The 26,931-nt window shown below is 36.7% G+C and overlaps 1 protein-coding gene across 5 annotated transcripts in view; it reads left to right on the plus strand.

The window, feature by feature from the left end:
• Positions 1-26,931, plus strand: part of UTRN (utrophin) — a 356,268-nt gene that overhangs the window by 77,304 nt on the left and 252,033 nt on the right. For all 5 annotated transcript variants that reach the window (XM_085216963.1, XM_085216962.1, XM_085216960.1 and 2 more), the window contains 16 exons: positions 2,423-2,538; positions 3,615-3,778; positions 4,363-4,566; positions 5,643-5,824; positions 6,453-6,603; positions 7,771-7,890; positions 8,669-8,770; positions 12,606-12,713; positions 13,255-13,434; positions 14,767-14,936; positions 16,326-16,449; positions 17,915-18,002; positions 20,373-20,605; positions 20,849-21,029; positions 23,696-23,841; positions 25,383-25,592. In XM_085216963.1, the coding sequence (XP_085073089.1) occupies positions 2,423-2,538; positions 3,615-3,778; positions 4,363-4,566; positions 5,643-5,824; positions 6,453-6,603; positions 7,771-7,890; positions 8,669-8,770; positions 12,606-12,713; positions 13,255-13,434; positions 14,767-14,936; positions 16,326-16,449; positions 17,915-18,002; positions 20,373-20,605; positions 20,849-21,029; positions 23,696-23,841; positions 25,383-25,592 (2,479 nt within the window). The remainder of the gene's footprint in view (positions 1-2,422; positions 2,539-3,614; positions 3,779-4,362; positions 4,567-5,642; positions 5,825-6,452; positions 6,604-7,770; positions 7,891-8,668; positions 8,771-12,605; positions 12,714-13,254; positions 13,435-14,766; positions 14,937-16,325; positions 16,450-17,914; positions 18,003-20,372; positions 20,606-20,848; positions 21,030-23,695; positions 23,842-25,382; positions 25,593-26,931) is intronic.

Here is a 26,931-nt window from a genome sequence, read left to right on the forward strand (position 1 = left end):
TTTGAGCCTGCTGTTCTCTGATCTTCAGTCTGTGCTGACTGAGCTATCACAGGCTTGCTGCTTTCAGCCTGGGTGTGGTATGATGTACCTGTGTGTCTTCAGGAGCTCACTGGTGTTCAGCCTGCATGCATATATGGGGAGCATATACCCATTCTGAGGGCTTCTGAAAGTTTGGAAGTGCTTTTTTGGAGAAGGCAGAGAAATACTAATGGAAGTCTCTGGAGCTTACACTGTCAGAAGTGTTAACAAGGTGTGATCTTTATAGATGGTTTTCTTGTCAGTGTAACTGCCTGTAGAGGCATAACTGCCAGTGAACGTAAAGCTTTGTGTTAGAGCACCAGCTTTAGACATAGGTGAGACTCATGTTACTAAGAATGAATACTGAGAAGGACAGAGGTAGTAAAATCAGCTTTAGGCTGTTTGTGGACCTTATGCCCTGTGACTCTGCTTGGGCTTTCTGAGTTCTGAAATCTGTGAGCTCTGCCCTTTCCAAAGCACTGCTATGTAGCAAAAGCCCCTGATGAAACCTTTGCATGACTGTGCTCTCCTCTGGCTTTGGAAAACTTCTCGTAGTTAGCTGTCTCTCCGCTGTTCTTTCTGAGCCTTTTAGTCCCTCTTCTGGGAACCTGGCAAGCTCAGAATTCTTAACACCTGCAATCTTTCAGTGGAGCACCATTTTCCGCACACTTCTCAGAACCTTAGAGCTTACTTTAATTCTAGGCAGCCTTTGAAAGAGAGAACCTGTAAAAGACCCTTGCAGGGAACAAAAGGATTGAGGTGTGTTGCAGAATTGGTAGGACAACAAAGCTGTTTAGCTTACCTGGATCAGTATTGCCTCCCTGCCAAAGGAATACTTTCAGTATCGTGTTTTTTATTTAGTTTTATCCTTGGACACATAATATAGGGGAGTTTTTGTGGTTCCTATTAAGAGCTTTAGTAGCTCACTTTTCTCTTTTTGTCTGTGAACAATCGCTTATAGTTTTACCTTTTGGTTGTAATATTTAATAACTTTGTAACACTTGCAGTACTTAAGTTATATGAGGTAATAGGACATAAAACATCTTATTGTGTTAGTCTCTTTCATTTCCTAATATTAGCCAAGTTCTTCTTTGAATTGAATTCTGTTATTTGGTACAGATTTTTTTTTCTCCTGGGTCAATACCTAGGTTGCATTCTATTAGAATTTGTGTTACAGTGGCAGTAGGAGGGTTAGTGTGTATCCAATCCGTTTGTTGCAAAATGTTTTTCAAAGTAAAAGTCTCTTATGAAACTTCGTGAATCTGTGCAGCTGTGTTTTGCTTCTTGCATTGAAGTACAGTATTCCATAAACATGTATTAGGATCTTTACATATTTGCCCCTCTGCCCCAGCTTTTATTCTGGCTTTTTGCTCCTCAGACCCTGTTTGTCTACAGCCTTCCTATTTCACTAAGTGTGATGATTCAGCACATGTCAAAAGAATACTCTCAGGTCAATTTATAACTGAAATAAGAATTAGAAGAACTGAAGTCAAGCCCATCTTTTCCTCCCCAGTTTTCTGTGGAATGCAGAATCAATAGCAGTATTTTGATGAGAAGCCACTACACAGAGGAATGTAAAGTATTTTAATGGTTCGTAGCTTTATGGCTGTATTACTTCAGCACTAGGCTGATTATGCCCTGTGGGTATAGATAGCAATGGGAGGGGGCCCTCTTTGCTCATACTTTTTCTTATTCCATATTCTGCTCTTTACCACTTAGATCTGCTGGTATGCTTTTGGGTATGCAACTGGGCTGGAGATTTGGTTTGGTTAATGCTAATGGAAGGTGAAGGGTGCTGGGCTGCTGGTGCTGTAAATCTGTCTGCTCACAATGTGACTCATGAATGCTTCAGATTTTTTTTAAAGCATGGATAAAGATGATGTGGTGTGGTAGGTTAGCAGGTGTGGAGACTCCTGCTTCTGGCTGTGATGGTCTCAGCTGGTCACTGAGCTACATCCTAAGTTTGGAGTGAGGCTCTTTAGAAATAGAGTAGAGTGATTACATAGCATGGCCTGACACAAAAGTCCCGTAGTGGGAATAACACTGTAAAAAGAAAGAATTGAAGAAAACTGGTTCCAGAAGAAATTTGAAACACAGGATTTAATTATTTTCTTGTTATTAGCACTTAACCTATAGTTGCATTTAATTAGTATATATAAGAATGAAAAGTGGATGGTGCTGTGGACATGTGGTCACTTATCTGTTTGTGATTGCCGGTGTGCCACCAAGGATATTTTTGTATTTCTGTGTTTGTGAATATACACTGAAATTTGTATTTTGTATGTATGTTCATGTTTATATTACTTATGTAGCTACCTTGATGTCCATAACTTAAAATTCTGAACGGCATGGGTCTTTAAATTAAATTCATTGTTCTTTTTTCTGTTTCGTCTTTTACTTTCAGACCTGAGTTCTTCAGCTGGGATAAAGTTATAATGATGTCTCCAATTGAGAGACTGGAACATGCTTTCAGCATAGCCAAAAACCACCTGGGAATTGAGAAACTGTTGGATCCTGAAGGTGCAAGATAGTTATTCTACTTGAGATTTGAAGCTTTTTGAGCTCTTCTTCAAGAAAATGCTTATGTAGACATTTATTGCTACAAATTTCAGCAATTTTGTGCAGTGATATTTTGTTTCAGTCCCTTAAACTTGAAGTTAAAAGTATGTAAATTGTAGGATAAGTTTGTTTGTGTATGTATGTTTCAGCTTCTTTGAATGTTAAGGTTCAGAATGGCTTACCCTTCAGAGACAGCATACAGGAACATAAACAAAAACGTGTACCAACTTTTAGGGAGGGGTTCTATTGCAAATATACTTTTCTGATGAACTAGAGCACTTTGTAGAATGGAATAGCTTAAGACCTTGTGATCTTTTATTCTTTGTTATAAACACTGTATGTAACAGTAGCTATCAATGCTGTGAATACTTACTGTGAATGCTCATCAGGAAACTTGTATGGCCCTTTCTTAAAACCCTGAGCTGTCACTCTGCTTTGAAGTGAATCTCTGAAGATCCATTCTATATGACAAACTCTCAAACTTTATAGATTGAAACACCACCACCTTTTAATTTACTTTTTATTTTTAAAAGCAAGCTGAATTAGTAGAACTCATAACCCCATGTATATGTGAACCAGAGTCTGTGAAACTCTTTTCTATATGAAGAGTAAACAAATGAACTGACCTGTGCTGAAAGTGAGGATAGAACTCAAGAAGAAGTGTCTTTTTGAGGGATTTTGTTCCTGAACTGCATTTCTTCTTGGGAAATGCTGAAGAATGTTTCCAAAACCATTTTTATTCCTCAATAACCACAGGTCTGGGCTCTTCAAAAAGGTCATGCCTTTTAATGTAGTGTAGAAAATTATTTTTATATCATTTTTTTCCTTTGTACTTCATGCTTTCAACATGTGAAAACATCTGGTCTTTTAGACAAAAGCTTACTAAGGGCTAATTAACAGGGGAACCTGTGCTTTGCTCTGTATGTGAAATATTACTGTCTTAATTGTATTCTATGTAATGATTTAGAAAAGCAGTTTCTTTATTAACCCCTCTTCCCTTTTTTTTTTTTTTTTTTCCTTTTCTGGTTTTAATGCAGATGTTGCTGTACCACTTCCAGACAAAAAGTCTATTATCATGTATTTAACATCTTTGTTTGAGGTCCTTCCTAAGCAAGTCACCATGGAAGATATTCGGGAAGTGGAGACCCTTCCAAGGAGATTCAAGCAGGAATGTGAAGATGGAGAATTCGGCTTGAAGCAGGTATGTTTGTTATTGAAGCCTGGCTGGGTGTTTAGTTGTAATTTTAGCTGATCTTCAGGCTTGTCAGTTCCCTGGAACATGCTTTCTATCTTATCAACATTATTGGGAAAATCTGAAAAATCATACCATCTTTTTGATTGCCTTCATCGACTTTATCTTCCTCTTCCTCTTCTGATTCATGTATATGTTCCTTTTCACTGAGGTAGAAAGTTACATCTACATTATGTGTGTTTTGTCTGTTTAGTTTATTTTCCTTATTTATCTTGTGAAGTTGGAGAGAGTAACCTGAAGTCTGCAAAAGAGTTAGCAGCAGGGCTGCTAGTGGTGGTGGGATTTGGTGGGTATTTATTTCTGTGGGAGGTCCACTGCCCCGTTAAATTAGTAAAATTAAAGTTTTATATCCAGATCCTTTATTTTAAAGTGGAAGTTTGTTAGTGGTAGCTGTTGGCCCCTCTCATTAGAAATGTACCTAATATTTTTTAAATTTTAGGAAGGATTAAAAGGGATCTTAGTTGTTCTTAGTATCATTTTTTAAAGCATCTTTTCAGTTTTTTGAAGATGTCACTTTTCTCTTGGCTGCTTAGGCTGTAGCACCTGAAGAGGAGCAGAACAGCTCTAGAGCAGAGACCCCCAGCACAGTGACAGAGGTGGATATGGACTTGGATAGCTACCAAGTTGCTCTGGAAGAAGTCCTCACGTGGTTGCTGTCAGCTGAGGATGCATTTCGGGAACAGGAAGAAATATCTGGTGATGTTGAAGAAGTCAAAGAGCAATTTGCCACCCATGAAGTAAGCAGTAAGCTTTTCTTAAGTTATTTCATGGTTTTAGGGTTTTTGTTTGTTTGTTTGTTTTTTGTATTTTGTGTGTGTGTGTATATGCGTAGGGGGCTGCAAAACTTCTGTTTTTTGGTCCTTATCAAAATACTGCTAGTCTGTTTGTTTTGTCTTGGTAAATTAAAAGCACCTGTAACTTCTTTTTTTTTTTTTTTAATGGACAAATAATTGTTCATTTGGCAGTGAAATAGATCTTCCTAGGAGAAACATGCAGTATAGCAGGTTTTGAAACTTTTTTTAGTTGGCTTTCTGTGGCTGGCTCACTGGTGTCATAGTCATAGAATTATTTGGGTTGGAAGAGAACTTGAAGACTGTCTAATTTCAACACCTCTGCCATTGTCAGGGATGCCTTCTACTAGACAATGTTGCCAAGAGCCTCATATAACCTGAGCTTGAACACTTCCAGGTAGAGCACTCACAGCTTCTCTGGGCAACATGTTCTAGTGCCTCACTTGCAGTATCCATATTACAAAAACAGTCTAATCCAGCCTGATTCTCATTTCTCTGCCAACTTCTGAAAAGCTTGGTCTGCCCAATGTTACCTGCTGTGAAATTGGTAATCATTTCAGTTCAATTCAGTGGTCTCTCTGAAGCATAGTTTTCAGAAATGTGTTTACTTCCGAATCTTGGTTGTTTTTTTTTTGTTGTTTTTAAACTACTTTATTTTGGTTCTGTTCAAAGTCAAATATTCTAATGTTGCAGAAAGATTGAAGTGTCATGTTAGATGTTTTAGTTTTCTACTTTGTCAGCTTACTGTATACAACTTCATCTAAAATATAGTTACAGGTCAATATGAACTTTTAAAATTGTGAACAAAAGAAAGAGGTCGTCTGGATTTTCTCTAAGTATATGAATTTTAGTTAATAACTTTTAGAGTTCAATTTACTTGCTTATGGTACACTTCAGATTTTATTTGCCGTTGATCATAGGTTAGTTGGTAAGTTCTTGGTGAATTTGTTCAAAGACTACCAATGCAGACTCCTGTTAGGAGTTCACAGATCGGTGATGTGCCTCCTTGTACTGTTTTCCAGGCTTTTATGATGGAACTGACTGCACACCAAAGCAGCGTGGGCAGTGTCTTGCAGGCTGGGAACCAGCTGGTGGCACAGGGAAATCTGTCACCTGAAGAGGAGTTCGAGATTCAGGAACAAATGCTGCTGCTGAACTCCCGCTGGGAAGAGCTCAGGGTGGAGAGCATGGACAGGCAGTCCCGGTGAGTCACGCCTCACAGCCTCTCCTAAAGCTGCAGGACTGCCTTCAGTTGCATACTGCATCTCAGAGGACTTGCTTTTTATCCACTTTGTGGGATACTTTTTTGTGTGTCACAAACTGAAAAGCTAATTCTGAAACCCATCCTCTTCATACTTCCTAACATAAACAGAGGAAATGAATATAACTTTTCTTGGATTCTTAAGTAAGAGTATTTTAAGACTTCTGTTATATAAGCGTACCAGACTAAATATATGGTATCTACATGCAGTAGTTATGTAAACGTGTTTTTTAATATTTTCAGTAGCTTAAGTTCTTGAATAAAAGATACAGCAGACGTGAATAGCTTTATGTATTTCCAGAGTTAAAGAGCAGTTAATGGAATTTTTTCCCACCAATGCATTATCGAGCTCAGAGGTAGGAAGAAACAGATTGCAGCTCTCAGCAGTGGTTCTGGTAGCAGCAAATTGCAGTTTCAAAACAGTCTGTGGTATTAATTGCAGAATTCACTATTATTTGATGGTACTTAACTAGTTTATGAATGGTGGCGTCTTTCCTTTTGTAAGTAGAACTTAGTCTGTTTCCCTGGGAAGACTGTTTCTGAAATGGCTCTGCCTGTGTTTCCCCTGTAGCCTGCATGACATGCTGATGGAGCTACAGAAGAAACAGTTGCAGCAGCTGTCTGACTGGCTGACAGTTACAGAAGAACGCATTCAGAAGATGGAATCTCAACTTTTAGCTGACGATTTAGAGACCCTTCAGAAACAGCTAGAAGAACACAAAGTAAGCCTTTCTTCTGTAGTGTGAAGTGTTGATTGGAAGCTTTCCTTAGCTGAGGGGCTTTCTAAAGGACGAGGATGAGGAACTGGACATTGTGTAATACGTTAGCACTGATGAATATAGGAGAAACTGTGTTATCTTTGCTTTGTGCAAGAAATGAGGCCTTTCCAGGTGAATTGTTGCTATAAGGGACAGTATGAAATGAGTTGTAGATAACAGACATTTAGTGACTGTCAAGTGTTGCTAAGGCATATTTGAGATTTGCCACTTAAAATAATGTGGGAGTCAAAAGTATTGGGAATGACCTCTCAGTTCTACTTCCTGCTATTACAGAGATTGCATCCTAAGGAAGTGTATAGATACCACTCTCTGTGTACAACGTTTTTGAATTGGTTTGATTCTCAGTTAAGTTTCTGTATAGAAATATAGCCTTTCTAGCCTGCAGTGGTTTTTTGAAAGGTGATTTTTTAATATTTGTCGTGCTTGCAGCTTTGGTTTTTGCAGTCAGTGCTGAGGTTTGACCTTCTCTCTGACTTGGGGCGTACCTCACAGGGCAAGAACTGCTAAGTATTCTTAACCTGTGTAGTTTCTTGTCCCACACTTGCATTCTTTGCTCTTGTCTTCAAAGACTGTGGAGCTCGAGACCTGTTGATCATACAGTAGCTTAGTAGATTTTCTGGGGTGGAAAGTGATATTTACAGTACTTTAAAGGCGTATGGATATTGCAGAGTTATTTGAGAGGTAGGCTTCAACCAGAAGCTTAGCTGCCAGGAGTTGTATGAAGATTTAAATTTACAGATTATTTTAAACTAATTGGAGTGGTACACTTTTTGCAGTTGCTAGGCATCAGTTTGTGTTTATTGTATTTGGTACTTAGGTTTTGAGAAGTGTCAATTATTTAATGTTCATAGTGGTTTTTCCATTTGACATATGTATTCAATTAAAAAAAATATATATTGTTAAGCAAGTATCAAAGGGTAAGTTCTCTAATCTATAGCAGTAGATGTATAGCAATTCAGTGCAACTGTCATATAATTCTTCTAGACAAGAATGGTGCATACTTTCAAAAACATTTATTTGTTTTCCAGTATTTTAACAAAAGGGCTTTAGATTATTTTCTAGCAGTCTTGCTAAATATTTGCAGTTTGTAATCAGTGATGTGTTTTCTAGAACTTGCAGAATGACCTAGAGGCAGAACAAGTGAAGGTAAACTCTCTAACGCACATGGTTGTCATTGTTGATGAAAGCAGTGGGGAGAGTGCGACAGCTATTCTGGAGGAACAATTGCAGGTAAAGTGCTAGTGGTTTTTGTTTTTTAATTGTAAGCATTTAAAATATTTGCATATAATTGCTAATCAACATTTTTGTGCTTAAAAACAATTTGTCTTAGAAAGCAATTTTAAGTAATACAGTTTTAAATGTAAGTAATGTAAAGAGTTATTAAACTTGCTCAGCATAAAACCTGTGAAAGTAATTTGGCTTTCAGACTAAATTCCTGACTAGTCAAGCTGCTTGCATCCCCAGTGACTTAGGCACTTTTGTGATGCATCTTTGCAACAGTTTCATAAAATGGGGAAACACACAGTACAATTATTCATTTCATATAGGTAATTTTCATCAGAGAGTTATAATTTGATGGAAAAATATATAAACACGTGAACAGAATTTATCTAGGAAATACTGTATGAATTATTTTCCTGGTAGATTTCTTTCTTTCTTTCTTTCTTTTTTCTTTTTTTTTTTTTTTTTTTTTTTTTTTTTTTTTTTTTTTTTGAGTTAGGCTGTATCCCTAGTAAAGCATTTAGAAAAAAGGATTGATTGAAATGGAATTAATGAGATTTTAATTGCTCCTTTTGAGGTCAGACATATAGCTCCCTAGGTTCAGTGTATGCTCTTGAAATATTTAACCTTAAGTTTTGTGCAAAACAACAATGGCAGCTAATGGCAATAAGGTAATTACTGTAAAGAAAAAAGGTTACTGTGAAGAAAACACTTTTTTTTTCATATCTGATTTTTGGATTTCCTTGTGAGGCTTGTGAATATTCATGAATATTTCCTGCTTTTATAGAAGCTGGGTGAGCGGTGGACAGCAGTTTGTCACTGGACTGAGGAAAGACGACTCAAATTGCAAGAAATTCAGCTTTTATGGCAGGAGCTGCTAGAAGAGCAGGTGAGCTCTGTGGGTTAACCACAGTGGTTTTTTTTTTTAATTTTATTATTTATTTCTTACAGTATCTCTTAGTGGGGTTTAACAAAATCTCAGAAAATAGCTGTAAAGAGCTAGAATTTTGGTTACTGTTTGGATTCCCAATATTTCTTGAATAGTACAGTATTTACTCAAATACAAAAGTATTTACAGTTGAGCATTTACTCAACTTTTAGCAAGAAATTTTATGCCTCCTCATAAAACAGTTTTGAAGATAGCTATTTAATGTTTTTGTGGGATTAATACTTTCAAAAATTTTATTACTTTATATTCATCTATTTCAATGTAATCTACAAAATAAGAAAAATTAATCACTACACTCTGAATCTTTGACAAAACTATAATTATAGAATGGTTAGAAGGGGCCTTAAAAATAATCTACTTCCAAACCTCCTGCCATGGGCAAGGACAGTTTCCACTAGTTCAGGTTTCTCAAAGCCTTATCTCTTCCCCAGGGATGGAGCATGCACAGTTTCTCCGGGGAGTGTGTTCCAGTGCATCAGTAGCCTCATAGTAAAGATTTTTCTTCCTCATATCCAGTCTAAATCTACTCTCTTTTAGTTTAAAATTGTTACCCCTTTCACTGTCACTGCATGTTCATGTTAAAATTCACTCCGCAGCTTTCTATAGGCTCTTTTTAGGTACTGGAAGACCTCAGTAAGGTCTCCCTGGAGCCTTCTCTTATCCAGGCTGAACAATCCCAACTTTCTAAGCTCCTCTTTGTAGGAAAGGTGCTTTGGTCGTCCTCATGGTCCTCCTCTGGACTTGCTCCATGAGGTTCTTGTACTTATGCCGGGGATGCAGTACACCAGCTTGAGTCTCATGGGAGCATAGTAGAAGGGGGACAGTCAGTTCCCTTGGCCTACCAGCTGTGCTTGTTTGGATGCAGCCCAGGCTGTCGACATCCTGGAATGCAAGCGCACTGACAGCTTATGTTGAGCTTCCCTGGTGAGGCCACGTCTGGATTACTGTTCTGGGCTCCTCAGTTCAAGAAAGGCAGGAAACTTCTGGAGTGAGTCTAGCAGAGGGCCACAAAGATTATTAGGAGAAACCTGGAGTATCTCCTCTTATGAGGAAAAGCTGAAAAACCTGGGACTGTTCAGCCTGGAGAAGAAAAGACAGAAGGATATTACCAATGCTTGTAAATACCTAATGGTGTGAGTCAAGCGGATGGGACCAGGCTCTTTTTGGAGCTGCCTGGCAACAGGACAAAGGGGCAAGGGGCACAAACTGGTACACAGGTCAGTATGGTGAAACACGCAGCTTGTGTCAGTTTTCTGAGTCTAGGCAGTCACATTGTGAAGAAGATGGCATTGTGAGTTTTCTCTTGCTTTGATATTGTGCATTGTGGGTGAACCTTGAATACTACTAAAACATGAATTAGCTGTTATCATCCAAAAAAAACCCCCAAAGTAGTAACTGCTGCATGTTTTCAGCTGTTAGTCAGATTTCCCTGCCTACTGCTAGAGCTTGTTTTGTGAATGAACTTAAAAATATTTGATGACTTTTCCTTTGAAGTTTTTACTTAAGTTGTTTTGTTTTATTAAATAACGGCATTTATCACTGTAATTCATTGTTTAAACTCTGCAGTACACAGTGTGTTTAGATATCTAGAAGAAATCAAACTGTGCTGATGATACAATTGTTGCTGTTGCTACCAGTTACAGCCTGGTTTCTTTGACAGATATTTTGTCTGCATTTTTTAGGTTGCATATGTGATTCTCCCTGACCCCTCCCGTATCTATCTACAGTAATATTGCTAATCCGAAAATGCAACTCATGTAATCCTTGTTGTTAATATAGATGCAAGGTTCAAGTTCTGGCTTATCCAATGCTATGTTATTGTATATTTCTTACTTTAAAATACTGTCTTAGCATACGTGTGTGTGTGTGTGTGTGTATGTGTGTATATACATATATATATTTATTTAAAATTGTGTGTTAACATTTTCGGTAATTCTTGAGCAAGGTAAGACACTGAACTGAGAAATAAGGAATCCCAAAGAAGCTTTTCTCTTTATGTCAAGGTACTGACTACAACTGCAGTTTTGATGACTCTATGTGATCATTTTTCTGGCTTTTTCCACCTTTATTTGCTATACATGGAAAAATAACCATTTATTGACTGTTACAAAACTGTTGATTGTGTCAGCTTCCATTGGACTTGCTTGGCTCTCAGATTTTTTTATTTTTTTAAATTGCATGTAATTATGTTGCTTTGAAAAAATGAAAAAACTTCTATTCTTGTTTAATGTAGAATGTCAGATATCAGGTAATCAGGAAGTAGAAGTTAATTTTAGCTGGTTTAGGTCAACCTGTGTTTGCATTAATTTTTCAAGTTGATACAACACATTTATTACTGTCAGGTTTGACTTACAGATTTCTATTAAGTAAAGGACCAAAAAATTCAATTTGAAACTGATTAAAACTTCTTACAAAGAAGTACCTAAAACATTTAGGTACTGCTATTTCTCCATTTCACTCAGCCATGCAGAGAAATGAACAGCATTGATGCTTAAGCCTTTTTGTGGCTAACTAGAAATTTTTTTCAAAACCACATTGCCAACTCAACACAATTCTTACCACTCAGGAAACAAATTCCTCAATCGGTGCCAGATATTTCTCAGCACTGTGATAATTATATTTCAGTTTTCTAAGGAGAGCTATCTTTGACTGCTGATTTAGCAGAAGTTAATTGTATACATTGAAGGATTTCTAAGCTCCTCTGTTATGCATAAAGTAAGTTGGCTGGGATGGCAGCTTGATTTTTCCAAAGAAGCAGTATTTGGTGTTCTCCCAGCCCTTATAGTGTTTCCACCACTGTAACATTTGCTGTCTGTACATTTTGCACATTGTTTTACAGTGCCAATAAAAAAAACTGCCTTCACCCCTAGGCCCAGAAGTTGCTGTAATCAGTTCTGGGACAAAGCTATAGACTGAGAAACTACTGTATGTTCTGAAGTGAGTTTTCAATGAAAAAAAAACTGTCTGCCTTGCTCCATTATTTTATTTTATTTTTCATCAACATAGAGGGGTAGCAGTGCACAACTGAGCTTCACTGAGGAAAAAGCTACATATTGAAGTCTATAGTGATAGCTGTGCAGTAGTGACAAAAGAATACAAAATGAATAAAATCCTTCCTGCCATTTAATGCTGGTTTACTGCTGGAGTTTCCATAGGAGTACTGTGTGACTGGAGTGAGACTCAGGAGAGATTTCCTAGAAAAAAAGTTAGAAACTTGTTTTCTTGCTTTGCCATGAGCTAGTAGCCTCCAGAGCAGACTGCTCTACCTTTCAGGAGTTAATGAGAGAGTGTTTAAAGCTAGTTTGCAACTGGAAGTAGATATATTAAACACGGTGGTAACTAATAAACATTAAAGTCTATTGACTGTCTGGGTTAAAAAGACTGAATTAACAATGTAGCTTCTGTGAGAAAACTGTCTGTAATGGCTGGTTTTGAATCACAGAGGAAGAAGGGTGGAGAATGAAAGCAAGCATACATGCAGTTTTGCTACATTTAATTCCAGTATTTATAAATTCTGCTTTATAATGGATATTTTGTCTATATGAATAACTTGGAAATACTGATTGTATTGATTTTTTTTTTTCTGAAAAGTATTACTTAATTTTCCAGTCTGATATTTTTTGTCCCCCTTTAATGTAGTATTTTGTTCAACGTGAACTGAAATTGTAGGAATTTTAGAACTGTGTTTGAAATGTAAAGATCTTAAAGAAGAAATTGTCAATAGCTGTTTGATAAACGTGGCATGTTCTTGTATTGTTTTCCTTGTAATCTGCAGTGCTTATTGAAAGCTTGGTTAACTGAGAAAGAAGATGCCTTAAGTAAGGTCCAGACAAGCAACTTCAGAGACCAAATAGATCTGAGCGTGAATGTTCGAAAACTAGCAGTGAGTATTTGTATTCTGATCTATCCTTTCAAATCTGAGTTTCAGTGAATGGCAAGTTATGAGTTTGACTCCAATAGGAGCTCTGAATGCATTGTAGTCTGGAAACCAGATTTACAATCTCTCCTTGTCAGATTATTTAACTTGAATTTTAAAAATCTGCATACGAGTTTCTCCATAGTTGTTCTAGGTTGGCGTGACCTACTTTGGAACAGCTAACCTGTCTTGTACAGTCTTGTACAGTGGACAGTCTTGTAGTCCACTAGACAGCTATGTTTTCCAAGTTGTGATGTGTGTGTGTTTGTTTTTTAATGCGTTGATACAGGGTTATACTTAAAATAATCATTTGTAACTGTAACTCGAGAGCTGTAGCAGATTAATAGCTTTTTCAAGGATATACTTTCCTTAAGTGTATCATTAATGTTTTGTTACACAAGAAACGTGTGCTACATCTGGTTTAGGTAGTACATTTGTTCATGGAATGAAAGGCCAAGAGGTGGCAGAATTCCTACTGTCGTATTTTAATATTTTCTTTTAACCTCAGATTTTGAAAGAGGACATGGGTATGAAACGACAGACACTAGACCAGCTGAATGAACTGGGTCAGGATGTGGCCCAAATACTTGGGAATAGCAGAGCATCCAATCAAATTGACCATGATCAAGAGGAACTAACTCAGAGGTGGGACAGTTTGGTTCAGAAGCTAGAAGATTACTCTAACCAGGTACTTATTTATACTTATTTATGCTCTTTTTTTTTTTTTTTAATCCAGTTAGGTGTGTGTACAAACTATTGATTTGAGCAAAAAGTGTCAAGGCAAGTTCTTGGCATCTAGCTAGAGGTCAATGAATTCTCTTTCACGTGATTTTTATCTGTGGAAAAGATGTCTATTTGTTTTTTGTTTTTTTTTTTTCTTCCCCACTTTCAGAACAAGTTGTTTACCTAATTAATACCATTACTCTGTTCTCAGGAAGATTAAGCTTTATTTTTTCTGATGAGTAAAGCAGGCTTACTGTGTACTTTCAATCAATACAAATGCTTTAAAACAGTTATAAGAGTTCTAGGAGTGGACTAAATTTCATACTAATAGAAAGCAAAGACAACACTCAGAACAAATAAATAAATGGGAGTCATAGAGGCATTTCTTATCTGAAATGTCTTATCTGTTGAAATCAGAGCAGTTGTTTGTTTGATATGTAAGGTTGACAGCCAAGCTGGACTGTCAAGTGTTTGTTTTGGTATTTTGAATGTTTGCTAATATTTCATTTAGACAGAACTCCCATTGGCTTCTGTGAGAACTTTTGTCAGTTTTATGTCTCATGTGCCTCTTTTTGGTGATACTGAAAGATGATTATGGTGATGACTGCAGTGCTTCTTCACAATCCATTTAAACATACTGTGTGATCTATGAGTAGGGTCCATTTCAGCCTTACTTTGTTCTTGCTTAATACAGTGCAGAGTGCTTAATCCTATGCTTGTCCATTCACTCCCCCCAAATGTCAAGCACATGCTTAGCTAGACATAAGTCTCACGGGAATTAGTCTGTTACAACAGATGGAAGAATGTGGAAGGATTCTACTGACTTCAGTGAGTTTTTACATTAGTTTTTAGGTCACCTACTCTGTGTGTCTGTTCTTTCTAAGTTGCATGTTTGATTTTGTGGGGAATGTGTATCAGATACAGAACTGTGTGTTAATAAACACAAAGGACCATGGTGCTTTCTCTAAATGAACCAAGCAGCTGTGGAAGAAAATATACAAGTAATGGATTGTGTTGATTTAAATTCAGTTTTGCTAGCATGAAATTCTTATTGAACTGAGAATTTTGGTACATAACTCCCATCTGTAAAATGAGAATAATGGTCTTTTCCTTGGGAGTGCTTTGGCATCTATGATAACAATTATTCATGAGTACTTTTTGAAGGATAGGTATGATCACTTGTAGGAAGTGAGTGAAAGGGCTTTTATTACTGATGACTAAAAAGAACCAAACAAGCAAATTACAGTTTGCCTTAGAAAATGGTATTTAACCCTTTTTGTTAAATCATTTTGTGTAGGTAACTCAAGCTGTAGGAAGTGTAGGGATGCCACAGATTTCACAGAAGACTTCTGCAGAAACAATGTCATTGAAAGAAAAGGTGGTGGTAAGAGAATCCAGGCAGGAATCACCTCCACCACCACCTCCAAAGAAAAGGCAAATCCCTGGGGATAGTGAAGCAAAGAAAAAGTAAGTATATGTCAGTGCCATTTTCCCTCGCCCATTAGATAATACATAAGCTTATTTCCCTTGGTCTTGGGTTTTGAATCTCATTTTATGCAAGTGAGGAATGTTTAAACTGCGGTTGTGAATTTGGGTATGAGGAGTTGGGGAGTTTTCAAAGAAACAGGAAGCCTGCAGCTTCCATTAATTTCAAAAGAAAGCAGAGATGGTGTTTTTTTCCTTTTTTTTTTTTTTTTTTTTTCCCTTCAGAAAAGCAAGTCTTCATTTCTTTGTACCTCAGCTCCTTTGCTGAAAGATAGAATTCATTTTACTTATTTTGTTTTGGAAAAAAATCTTCACATCATAGGATTAAAAGTGTAGTGAAAGGACCAAGTGTTTTGATTTGCTGTGTATTTCTGGTCTCCATAAAATATACAGGAGAAACTTTAAAAAAACAAAAAACAAACAACAAAACAATGAACACCTTAAAAACCTATTCAATCTACCTGGTAACAGTAACAGACAAGATATTAGAGTGATGTCTCCTTTCACAAGTGTGTCTGGAGAGACTGATTTTTTTTGCATATATTTTTAATAATGTGTTTCAGCGCTTTCGTTAAATGGCATGTCTCAAACTAAAGGAATTGTTTTAAAGATAAATGAAGGTAAATGTTGCATACTCATCATTTAGCTATTTGTCATTGCCTTAGAAAATAAATTTTTTTGTGGTGCCACTTCTTTAAACTTTTGGCACATTTTCTAGGGAGATGAAAAGAGTGCTGCATCGAGAGCAAACAGTTTAAACTGTATTAACAGTAGCAAACTTTTCTCTGATGCTTTTTCCTGATCCTGATTACATACAGTGAAACCAACGAATAGCTAGTAACTGGAATTTTGCAGTTTTTCCCACAGAAATTCTGAGTGGCTGATAATAAGTTTTGCATCTCTTCTGAGATTGTTATTCCACATTAGGATTTACATCATGTTAAATCATACAACTGTAGTAACATTTAGTGGTCTGTAGAGTCTTTGCTTTGTCCTTCTCTCAAGTTGTGTATGATATTGGTTAATTTGGGAGGGTATTTTTGTGGTAATGGTGGTCATGACTGACTTAAGTTATAAGCTATGGTGCTTAGAAGTTTTAGGCATGAGAAAGTTATGTCAATATGGACAATTTCAGCTGTAGCCAAAAATCTTAAGTGATAGCTAATTTTTGATCAGTTAAACATTCAGAAAAAATTTTTTATACTCATTACCATGAACACCTAAGCTACTAGCTTTTTCTTCAGACTGAATAGCACTGTAAACTCTTCAAAAACCTGGAATGTACTGAACTTTAAGACTTCAGATTTTAAGACAGTCAACAGAATAGGGAAAAAAAGGGCCAAACCAAAATTGTCTAACCTTTTAAACCAGGTTTGATGCTGAAAGTGCTGAGCTGTTGGACTGGATTTCAAAATCAAAAGCTGCCATTCAGGCCACAGACATCAAAGAGTACAAGAAGATGAGAGAGACTTCAAGCGTGAAAGAAAAGTTAAAGGTAAAATGAGGAGAGGGAGAGTTTTTTCCAGTGAGTAATATATTTTGTTTCTTTAAGCTGGCTGTCAGCTTGAGGTGTGACCAGATCCACGTGCTTCATGGGGATTAAGTCCTTTTGTTAAATACTTCCAAGCTGGCCAGACATGACCAACTAGAAACAGCTTTTTGTCGGTGTTGGGTCACACAATCCAAAGAAAATTTTAAAAGCATGTGTAACTAATGCTTGCTTCAGACTTGAGATAAATCACATCTTCAACATTAGTATCTTTTTCCACAAAGCATTTTATTTTGGCTTCATGGTTGGTGGTGGATTTGACACCCACTCAGGGTCCAAAGTGTTCTTTATGTTTCCAGGGTTTGGACAATCGTTGATTGGTACACTAATTTTAGAGAAAAGAAAACAGTGATAGTTACAACTCATGAATTATTACTGGTTTGCAAGATAAGATATGCAATTCTACAATAACTTGTGGGAACCATGAAATAATTCTTTTATCTGTTCTTTCTATTTCAGGAAAGTGTTCTTGCCTTTTTTGGTTCTAGAACATGCTTTGTTAATGAAGGCTTACTAGAGCTTTGAAACCTTACTAGAGCTTTGAAGGCTCCAGGCTTTGAAACCAAAGACAATGCTTAAGATTATGTATATGAGACTTCTCAGTGTGCTAGTGGAAAATGGTGCCAATAGGAATGGTTGGAATGATAGTACTGTTGGAAATAAAAAGCAAAACAGTCCTCACTAATACTTAATATAGCTTTATAGAAACTCATAGCCTTTATAAAATAGGCTCCAAGATGAACACCAGGTTCCTATGGACAACACTGTTTTTAAACAATTGGACACAATGTTTTTTCTTCTCAACTATGCAAATGAGTGCGTGCTGCTTTAAAATTTACTATTGGAAGTCTAAGCCAGAGAAATAGTCTTGGACATTAATTTCAAAAGGATTTTATGTCTGAGAGAGGAACTTATTCCTCAAAAAAAAAATCTATGTAGCTTTATAGCATTTTCCTTGTTGTAACTCTATCATGAAGAAGAGTGAAGCTCCAAAGCTCAGTGAAATAGGAGTACCAGTATGCTGTAGTTTTTACTGGAATTTTAAGTAACAGGTTGCTGTTAGTTTCTGCCAGAAATCCCAGGAGACAGTGTAAAGGTGAGGGAATATTTAAGTCTTTTACGCTGGTTCACATCAAATAATTTTTTTTATCAGAAGTGTAACATTATAGCTGGTGTCTCCAACCCTTTTAACAGCAATTTATTTTTGGTGTCATTGTAATCATCTTTTTGCTTGTTTAATACTTGGCATCCATCTTTTGTGTTTGCTTTACGAACAAATAGAACAAGCATCCCTATTAGAAGGTGCTGGAATGCATTTTGGGCAGTAGAGGGGAAATAACATACTTCTAGATAAAAACACACAAACATCAAAACGCTCTCTGAAACTGTTCTTTTGGGTTTCAATTTGTAGGTGATAGAAAAAGAGAAGGTTGAAAAAAGCCAAAAGCTAGATGATCTGAAACGAAATGGACATATTCTTTTGGATCAAATGGGAAAAGGTAAAAGACTTGAAGGTTTTTCTGTTTTGTGATTTAACTGGGTGATTTACTGGTAAATAATACTGGAGTATATATTGTCTCCAGTTAAGCATCGTAACATATTCCTTCCCTTTCCCTCCACTTTATTTCCTTCAGAGGCATTGATCACTGTTACTGTTAATGGTAACAAATCACCAATTGCTAGTAAAGCTTATAGACAAGCTTTATTATTATTTTAAATTTTTAAGGGTTGTTTTATTGAGATAGGAGTAATTTCTTAATAATAGATTGGCATTTGCGTGCTTTTAGGGAGAAAAGTTAGTTTTATTTTAAATCATGAAAAACTTAAGTATAAGATTTTAAAATGCAACTATCTTGAAATGGAAATCTTGAAACCATGTTTCAGTTGGATGAATGTGTGTATATATCTTTCTATTCATAGTTTCCTCTATTTTTGAAAAATGTTTTGATAGTACAGTCACAATTTATAGTTCAAAGTCAAGAGAGAAGCCTACACGCTTGAGAAAATGATTGATTGTCAATTAAAACACTTATCTCTAGAAAAATTGTGGAAAGCTGAATCTTTAAGGCCTGCCAAAATCTTGTTTCATAATATGACTAAACTTCATCAGTGTAGTGTGACTTTCTCCACAAAAGAGCTATTCAGATCATCAAAATGCAGTCTTTTAGGTTTGCTGTGCATTTGGCTGTTGGTGAGCTTTCTGTAGCTGATAGTATTCAGATTGGTGAAAGGATGGTATTGCTGTTTTGCTACTGATTTCTATTGGAGCTCCCAACTGCCACACTTTTTCTCAGCCAGTTCATTTGCTAAATGCCTCAATCTGCTAAGCATCTTGAGTCCTCCTACCTTGCCCGGTACAGGTGAAGTTGTTTAAAATGCTTGTCATTTCCTGAACACTGGTGGTCTTGAAGCCACAGATTTGGTGTGGAGTTTGGATTATTAAAAACTTGTGGCTCTTCCTAGTTTTCAAACCTTGACAAAGATCTTCCACTGCTCACTCTTCTCTTTTTCTAAACCCCTCCAACCGTGAGTTTGTGGCTAAATAACCAATATTTGTTGATAATACTAAAAAAATGCATAGTTGAAAAATTGACTTATATCAGTAAAAAAGATGTAAAAACTTCTTCCTAATTTTTGCTGCCTTAAAGTTAGGAATCTGCAGAAAATAAGGCTTATGTAACCAATCCACATCCCCCAGCTTTGTTAGGTCTGCTAGTGTGTTTTATCCAACTTGGAATTACAGCCTTCTTTCCAAAACCAGGCCCAGCTGTACTTGTATACAGGCACATGTGTATGCATCCACTTCTGTCTGTACAGGCTTTGCTGTAGTAGCAGTGACCAATCGTTGCATACTCTTGTTACAGGACTGGTTGCAGCTGCTGTGCTCTCAGTTTGTAGATGTGCCAGGCATATGGACAGTGTGTGAAACACAGTGGGAGGATCTATGGAGCAGAGCCTTTGAATGCCCTTGTAGAAGCTGGCTGACTTCCCCAGAATGAAATGCTGGGCTGTGTTTATGCTGAAACAGGATAGAAATTGACCCCTCTATATGTATCTCCTTGCTCTCCTGTCCTGACAGACATGATAAGTTCAAATGAATTGAATATGCCTTGGTACAAAATCAACATCAAAAGCATGCAATGGCAAGAATGTATTGTTGAACACTCATTGGACTGAAATTTCTTGAGCAAAATTGCCAGACGCTTCTGGCACTTGAAGAAATAAAAGAATGTGGAATGCATGTGGATGGCAAATCTTTTTGCTTATGGTGTTGTGTCCTCAAGTAACACATTGATTTACCAGAAAGATGGTGTAGCACATGCTTCATGTAGTCACTGAGTGGGAAATAACTTTATCAGATTGCTTTTGTAGCTGTTCTTATTACCTAGTTATTAATCATGTCATGTGCACTGTGACATTGTCAACTGCTGTTCCTACTGTCTCCAAGGCAGCCTGCTGGATTTCCATTTACCTTTTCAATGAATTTATTGCTGCTTTCCAACTTGTGGCTTCCCTTTACCTTTGTGGAGGAAAAATAAAGCTATTTAAATTGATAAATCACCACGTAGACAAATTAGAATTGTGAAGGGAGTTGTGACAGTTTCAGAGTCAGTATGTTACTAAAAACTGAAAACCAGAGAAGAAGGAAAGTGGAGTATTTTACTTACATGTAATCTGACTTCTACTGTGGAAATCAAAAGTTAAAACACTGTCAGTAATACATTTTAAGGATTGTTGACTTGTAAGTGAAGCCTTTAGCATGTTAATCCAGAAGTGTGCCTACCTGTATCTGAAGAGACGAGTGGTTAAAACCTTGTTAATCAAAATTAGTTGCAGTTAATCAACAGTAATTTATATCATCTGTTTAGAGGGACTTCCTGCAGTTGATTTAAAAAACTTGATGGAGAAAATATTGTCAGGATGGAAAGAAGTGGTTCAGCTTCTAGAAGAATTGACCAGAAAGATAAAGTACCAGGAAGATATAAATGCATACTTTAAAGAAATGAATGAGCTTGAGAAGATTATAGTTGAAAAGGAGAGCTGGCTTAAAAATGATTCTTCAGCATCCCAGCCCTCAGCAGTCCTGAAGGATTTGTGTCAGGTAAGTGTGACAAAACTTGTTGCTTTTGATTAGAAGCTTTCAGGAGCACAGAATACCCCAGAGGAATTTAGCATCCTCTATAATGTAACTCGCATTTTCTGAGAGGCTCCAGGGCACTGGATGTGTTTGAAAGATTTTGATACCTGTGTCATAGTTGCCCTAGTAATAAGGATAACTTTTTACATTAGCTTACACCTTTGTGTTAACAGGGTGCAATTTGATTCTGTTTTTAATCTCTTACAGAGGGAGTTAACTTATCTTGTAAGCTTGAGTCCACGATTGGAACACCTGAAAGCTACCTGCAAGGTGCTCACATCTCAGCCTGTGTCTCCAAACTTTGTTCAAGAGAGCTTGAGTGGTTTTCTTGATCGCTTCAAGTTGACTTGCCAGAAACTGGACGAACGTCACCAGCAGCTGAAGAAAGGTGAATATTCTTTTATAAAATCCTCTCAATTCTCATATTCTGATTTTTATTATTATTTTTTTTCCCTTCTTCCTTTTCTCTTGAGTAATACCTTTTGGATGACACGATAAATAGTGTGCTCTTGGAGCCTTTGCGTTGCACAGACACTGCTTAATTTTAAAGAGAATTTGGAATTAAAGCAGTTACTGTGAAAGTATTGTCCAGAGATTATAATTGTTCATGCAAGACAGTAACTTCCTTGATTTTTATTTATTTATTTATTTTTTACATCTTTTCTCTTTCAACCACATTATGTGATTGTTTTTAAGGATCATAGTTTCCATCAATTATGATGAATTATCAAAGACTTAGTATAAGATTTTCAAATGCAAGTAGGAATAAAGTTATAAAGAGAGAATGCGAAAAATAGTAGTGTGAGAAGAAGGAGAGAGAGAAGGAATACTTGTAAGTGATGTTCAATGAGCAAATAATTCAAACACAATATTTATATTTTTGTCAAAGGCTTTTATTCCCAATTTCAAACTGGGATTCACTTGTAACAAAATCTAAAATTAAACATGCATTTTATATCTATATCATTTTACATTGACATACTAATGCAGTCTTGTTTTGATGTTCATAGATTATATTGTTACATGTGTATACACATTTTTTTGTGAATGGAAAAACTATGTTTAATAGATTAGCAAAATCATACTTAGAGTGAATGATATAGTTTGAAAAGTTGTTTGGATCTGTCAGTAACAGAAATAAATAATACTAGAAATTAAAAATGGAAGATTAAGGAAAACTTTTAAAAACTAAATGTGAGAATGGAGTTCATTCTTTTTCACGGCCTCATTGAGTCATACACAATTCCTTTTGTAACACTGATATTTTAAATTATTTGGAATTTGGTTTGCTTTTCAGGCATGTTCTACTTGGCCTCTTGTTACACTAAAAAACTTATTTTGAGCATTAAAACCATTATGCTGACTTCATTGTACAAAATAGATATCTGTTGATATTCTACAGCTGAATATGAAGAACACAGACATATAATCAGGTTTTTTTTTTTCATTTTGTTTTTGAGAAATTGGAGGAAGTGTTTTGTTAATGGCCCCAGGTGGAAGAGCATCTACTTTGTGTGTAGTAAAAATAGACTCAAGTACTAAATTATTTGGCCTTTTATACAGTGAGTTGCACAAGGCCTGAATACTTCAGTCATGTCAGCAGAAAACTGTATGAATAATGTATATCTACCATGCTCAAATTACAGTGCATATGTTAATTCTTACTGTGAAGAGTAATTATTTTGATTGTTATTATGAATTGGATCATATAGAATACCAGTAAAATGGTTATCTTGTGTGACTATAATACTCTTTTTCATGCCACATGTCATTTGAGGGAACATTAGTGTATTTGAGCCAATTATTAGTCAGTAAAAAAATGTATCTTGGTATGTTACATTTACATTTGTAAGTGTATTATTTGTTTTTTTTTCTAATGGTTGGTTTTTCTCTGGATTGCCCATAGCTAAAGAGCAGAGGGAAATGCCAGTTCAGGGTTTTTGTTTACAAAATAGCTTGAACTGCTGCAAGTGGAAAGAATTTCCCGAGCCATATAATGGAGAGGAACAGCTAGTGTAGAAACCAAGCATTTGTGAACTTGACAGGCTTTCTTACTGACACAAGTCCTACTTTTTTCATGGTTGTTAAGTGTCTGAGAAGTCCCTGATTGAGTGGTGCTCAGTGCCATCAATACTGACATTTTTGATGAAAATTATGACTTACTTTTTAAGAATGAGAGGCTATTTTTACTATTTTTTCTCCTTTAAGATTTGCTGTATTTTAGTGACAGTTCTCCTGTTTGCTTTATAGCAAGCTTTTCTTGTTTTCCCTGTAAATTGGTACTATCTTTTTAAGAACAGCAGGTTAGATAATTGTGTTTCTCCCTGTGCATGTTGACTCATTCCTTAGTTATAAATGGCACAACAGTTCTGATGGCAAGATGTTGAAAAGCTACCTGGTGAGTCAGAGCAAGTTCTAGATTAATTTTCACTCATGGTGAAGTAATGAAATTGCTTAGGAATTCAAGGCTGGAGGATGTGCATAGCAGAGTACTGTTTTTACAGCTGAGGTACTGTTTGCTGTAGTTTTTGAAAACTTCAGTTTTCATTCTGAAACTCCAGAATTACGTGCAGCCTCCTGTGTGGAATTCCACAAAGGACAGACTTGGTCAAAATCAGAGGTGCAAAGAAGGACCTCAAGCATATGCTCTGTCCAAACTTAAATTCCCTTTTCAGTGTTCCCAAAGAATGCCTCTATTCCAGCATTATGCAGAAAGTTGCCAGTTTTTTTTTTGTATTTGTGTGTATGAATATGTGTTTAAATTGAGGGGATTTAAATGTGCAAAAGCCTAAGTATTACTGATTTTTCCCTCTTCCAGGTAATTTAGGTGCTTAATTACGTAAAATGGAATGGAGATTTATATAAGAATATATGTATTTCTTAGAAAGGAAAAGAATGTTGCCATTTGTGGACTTTTGGAGTGTCTCATCAAGATTCAATATCTTTCATGATTTCTTTTTTTAAAGAATATGCTAATTCACATCTCTTGTAGTTTGGATCTTGTGTTTATGTTCTTTTCTTGTATTTGTATTAATTAATCTCTAACAATAACAGAGACAGAAAGCCTGCCTACCCAGGACTTCTTAGGCTCTCTGCAGAGGCTGAAGGATGTGCTGAGCGAGGTGGAGTGCAAGCAGCAGGCAATTGCAAGTGGGCTGAGTGACCCTAGTAAGGTTGAAAAAGCCTTGCAGCAGACAAAGGTAATCCTTACCTTTTTTACCCACTTTGTGCCAAGAAGCCCCAAAGAGGGTGTCAGGGCCCAGGATTTGTCCCCCTTCATAGGAGCGTTATTGGTGGAATTGGGAGTTGATTCAAGGCTGCCTGCTTTGTGGCTCCTGCAAGTGCTGTAGCCTAGCTAGATGTGGGATGCCTTCCTGGTGGTCATCTGGAACAGCAACTTCATCCAGTTTCATCCTGCTAGGGCGTTTTAAGAGGGTGACTGTACTCCAGTGGCCTCTAAATTGCCTTTCAAAGAGAAAGTGTTTGTGAACAATAAGAGTAATTGATATACAAATTCAGCACAGTAGAAGTGGAATTTTTGTTTCCTATTATGAACATACGGAGTACCTGAAAACCTGTGGTTGACAAAAACCTGTGGATGACAATTACTTTGTAAATACAAGGGCTGTAGTTGGGGAAGGAGTCATGCATCTCCTGTGCTGCTTTTTTTTTTTTAAACACACACACACACACAAATCAAACTCAAATACTTCACACCTCTCCCCGCCACCTCAGTGCTTTTGTAGAATAATGCTGAATTCAAAAATGCATTTTCTTTTTCCTATATGGCAAAAAAAAAAAAAAAAAAAAAAAAAAAAAAAAAAAAAGGCTGTTTCTTTCTATCCTCTGTTTGGCAGAGGGGTAATTTTTTTTTTTTTTTTTTTTTTGAGAACCCAAGAAACAAAGGAGTTTGATATTTCTTCTGTATTGGTTAAGGCTGGGAGAGATTTTTAGTTCCATACACTGGCTGAATTGCAATGACTTTTGGCCTCTGAAGATTTGTCATTTCCTATTTGTCTCTGGATCCCTCCTTCCTGTTGTCTTCAGAGACTAATTAACCTGAGAAGACATAGTATGTCAGTGTGGGATCTTTAGGGGTTGTTACAGGAGATCAGAACAAAATGTGGTTAATGCACTGCCTGTGGGCCTGGGATTGAGCAGCTCCCTCTTCTTCACCATGGCAGGCACTGATAAATTTTTCAGGCATAGACTTGAACAGGAACTTGACTCAGTCTGTGTCTCTGTGGCTTGTTGCACAGAAAGCTCTTGTTTTCAGAAGCATACACCCTTGTTCCCAATCTTATCGCTGCATCATTAGCTATCCTTTTAGAGGAAATGGTACATTTTATGTTGTTTCTTTCTTGTGAAGAAAAGTAAGAATGAAAGCATAAACGCACCAAAAAAGAGATTCTTCCTCAGTACAATGCATTAAAATGTATGTGCATGCATCCCACCTATCTGTATTAAATGTATGTACTGTAAAGTTAATTTAATGGTAGTGATTTCGTTTCTCAATTCTGAATTTCTCTTAAATTTTAAGTAAAATTGCAAACATGCTCAATTTAACAGAGCAGTTTTTTATGTCTCACGTTATATTGTAAACTATCATTCTTTCTTAACGTTAGTGAAATGGTTATTTCAGCTTATGTGACTACTTGGATGTACTTATGTTTGTATGTGAATGTGTTATACCTGATACTGCAAGTGAACGTGTATATTTTTTCCCTCCTTCTCCTTGTAGACTGTTTGTGAGACACTGGAAGCCCAGAAGCCCAGGGTAGATAAACTTGCTGAAGAAACAAAGGCTTTGGAGAAACAGTCTTCTGACAGGACAAAGGTCTACATGCAACAGTTCAGGCATGTGCAAGGGCACTGGGACAAGTTAAGGCTCAAGACTTCCAAAGATGTTAAACTACTGGAAGAGATTACTTCCAAATTGAGATTATTTGAGGTAAAATGAAAGGCTTTTTTTGTTATATTACTCAATTGTTATAGAGGCCTTCCTTTCTTATACTTTTGCATTCAGATGATACTGACTGACAAGTGAAATGGTTGTGGAACAGGACAGCGCCTGAAGGCATATAATGTACTTATAGAAGAGTTGTGTGGCTTTTAAAATGTCCAGTATATTATTTTATCTTCTAATAGCACTATTTTGCACTTAAAATTAGTATTCATCTTCTGCCAGTATCAGAAGCAAAGATTACACCAGAATGAGGAGTATGTTAGCTATGTTGCTGAAGGCCTGATCCTACCAGGGACTGAGTGCCCTCTGTTGTGGTTGGTGTCAGATGACCAACACTTTATTAGGTTGACATTTAAAACTGAAATTACATACCTGCTACAGGAAACCTGTTCCTTCAAGTTTGATTTCTGTCAACAGTTGATTAGTACAGCCTGTTAAAAAGCAAGTGAAGAAAATGTTTAAGTACAGTGAGTTTTCCAGTTCCAATAGGGCAGGAGCTTTAATGAGTGCCCAATTACAGATGTATGCATGTATACTGAAATCTGTATCTGCATTAATGTGGTTAGGTAATTGACTTGGATGATGTTGTACACAGAGTTGGACAATCTGTTGGTGATTATGGCTGGAAAGAGCAAAAACCTCAAAGCCTTTTTTTAACCACAAATCTGGGAAAAAAAACGTCATAGTAGGAGTAACATGTTCTAACTAAAATTAAAAGCAGAATGCAAACCCACACTCGTGAAAAACTATACGTAGAAAGAATGCTGGAGGGAGAAGCTTGCTCCTGCTCATTAAGTGTTATTCACTAATAATTTTGTTGAGGACTTAAGATGCCTTTCATTTTACTACTAAGTTCCTAGAGGGGAAGCGAGGAGGAAAAGCATAGCAGTCCAGTCTAGCCTAGTGAGATTGTAAATGAAAACCATGAGCCAACCTATGCATGGTAGGTGGAGTTGCAGCTTTTCAGAGAAAGTTTTTCCTTTTTGTAGAATTTTTGTGTTATTGTTAGGCTGTGTTACTTGAAGCATCAAAATAAAAGCCTCTTTTTTAAACGTGTTCAAGAATACATGTATTTTCACACATAGTTCTAAAACAACTTCTGCTTTTAGTCTGTTTTCCTTAGAATCCATCCTTCTGTAGCTATCTGCAGCAGCCTCAGGCTGAGGAGGAGCCACTGGTCAGTGGGATCTGCCTTGTGATCTGCCAAAGTGGTCTGGCTTGTACTGGCTCCTAAAAGAAATGAACTTTTACAGGCTTAGCCAGGTCCTTGTTTAATTATGAACAAGCTCCTTGTCTTTAATTTTTCTCCTGACTCTGAGATACA

The sequence above is a fragment of the Meleagris gallopavo genome, chromosome 2 (assembly GCF_905368555.1).
Source record: "Meleagris gallopavo chromosome 2, MGAL_WU_HG_1.1, whole genome shotgun sequence".
In the NCBI taxonomy this organism is placed as follows: Eukaryota; Metazoa; Chordata; class Aves; order Galliformes; family Phasianidae; genus Meleagris; species Meleagris gallopavo.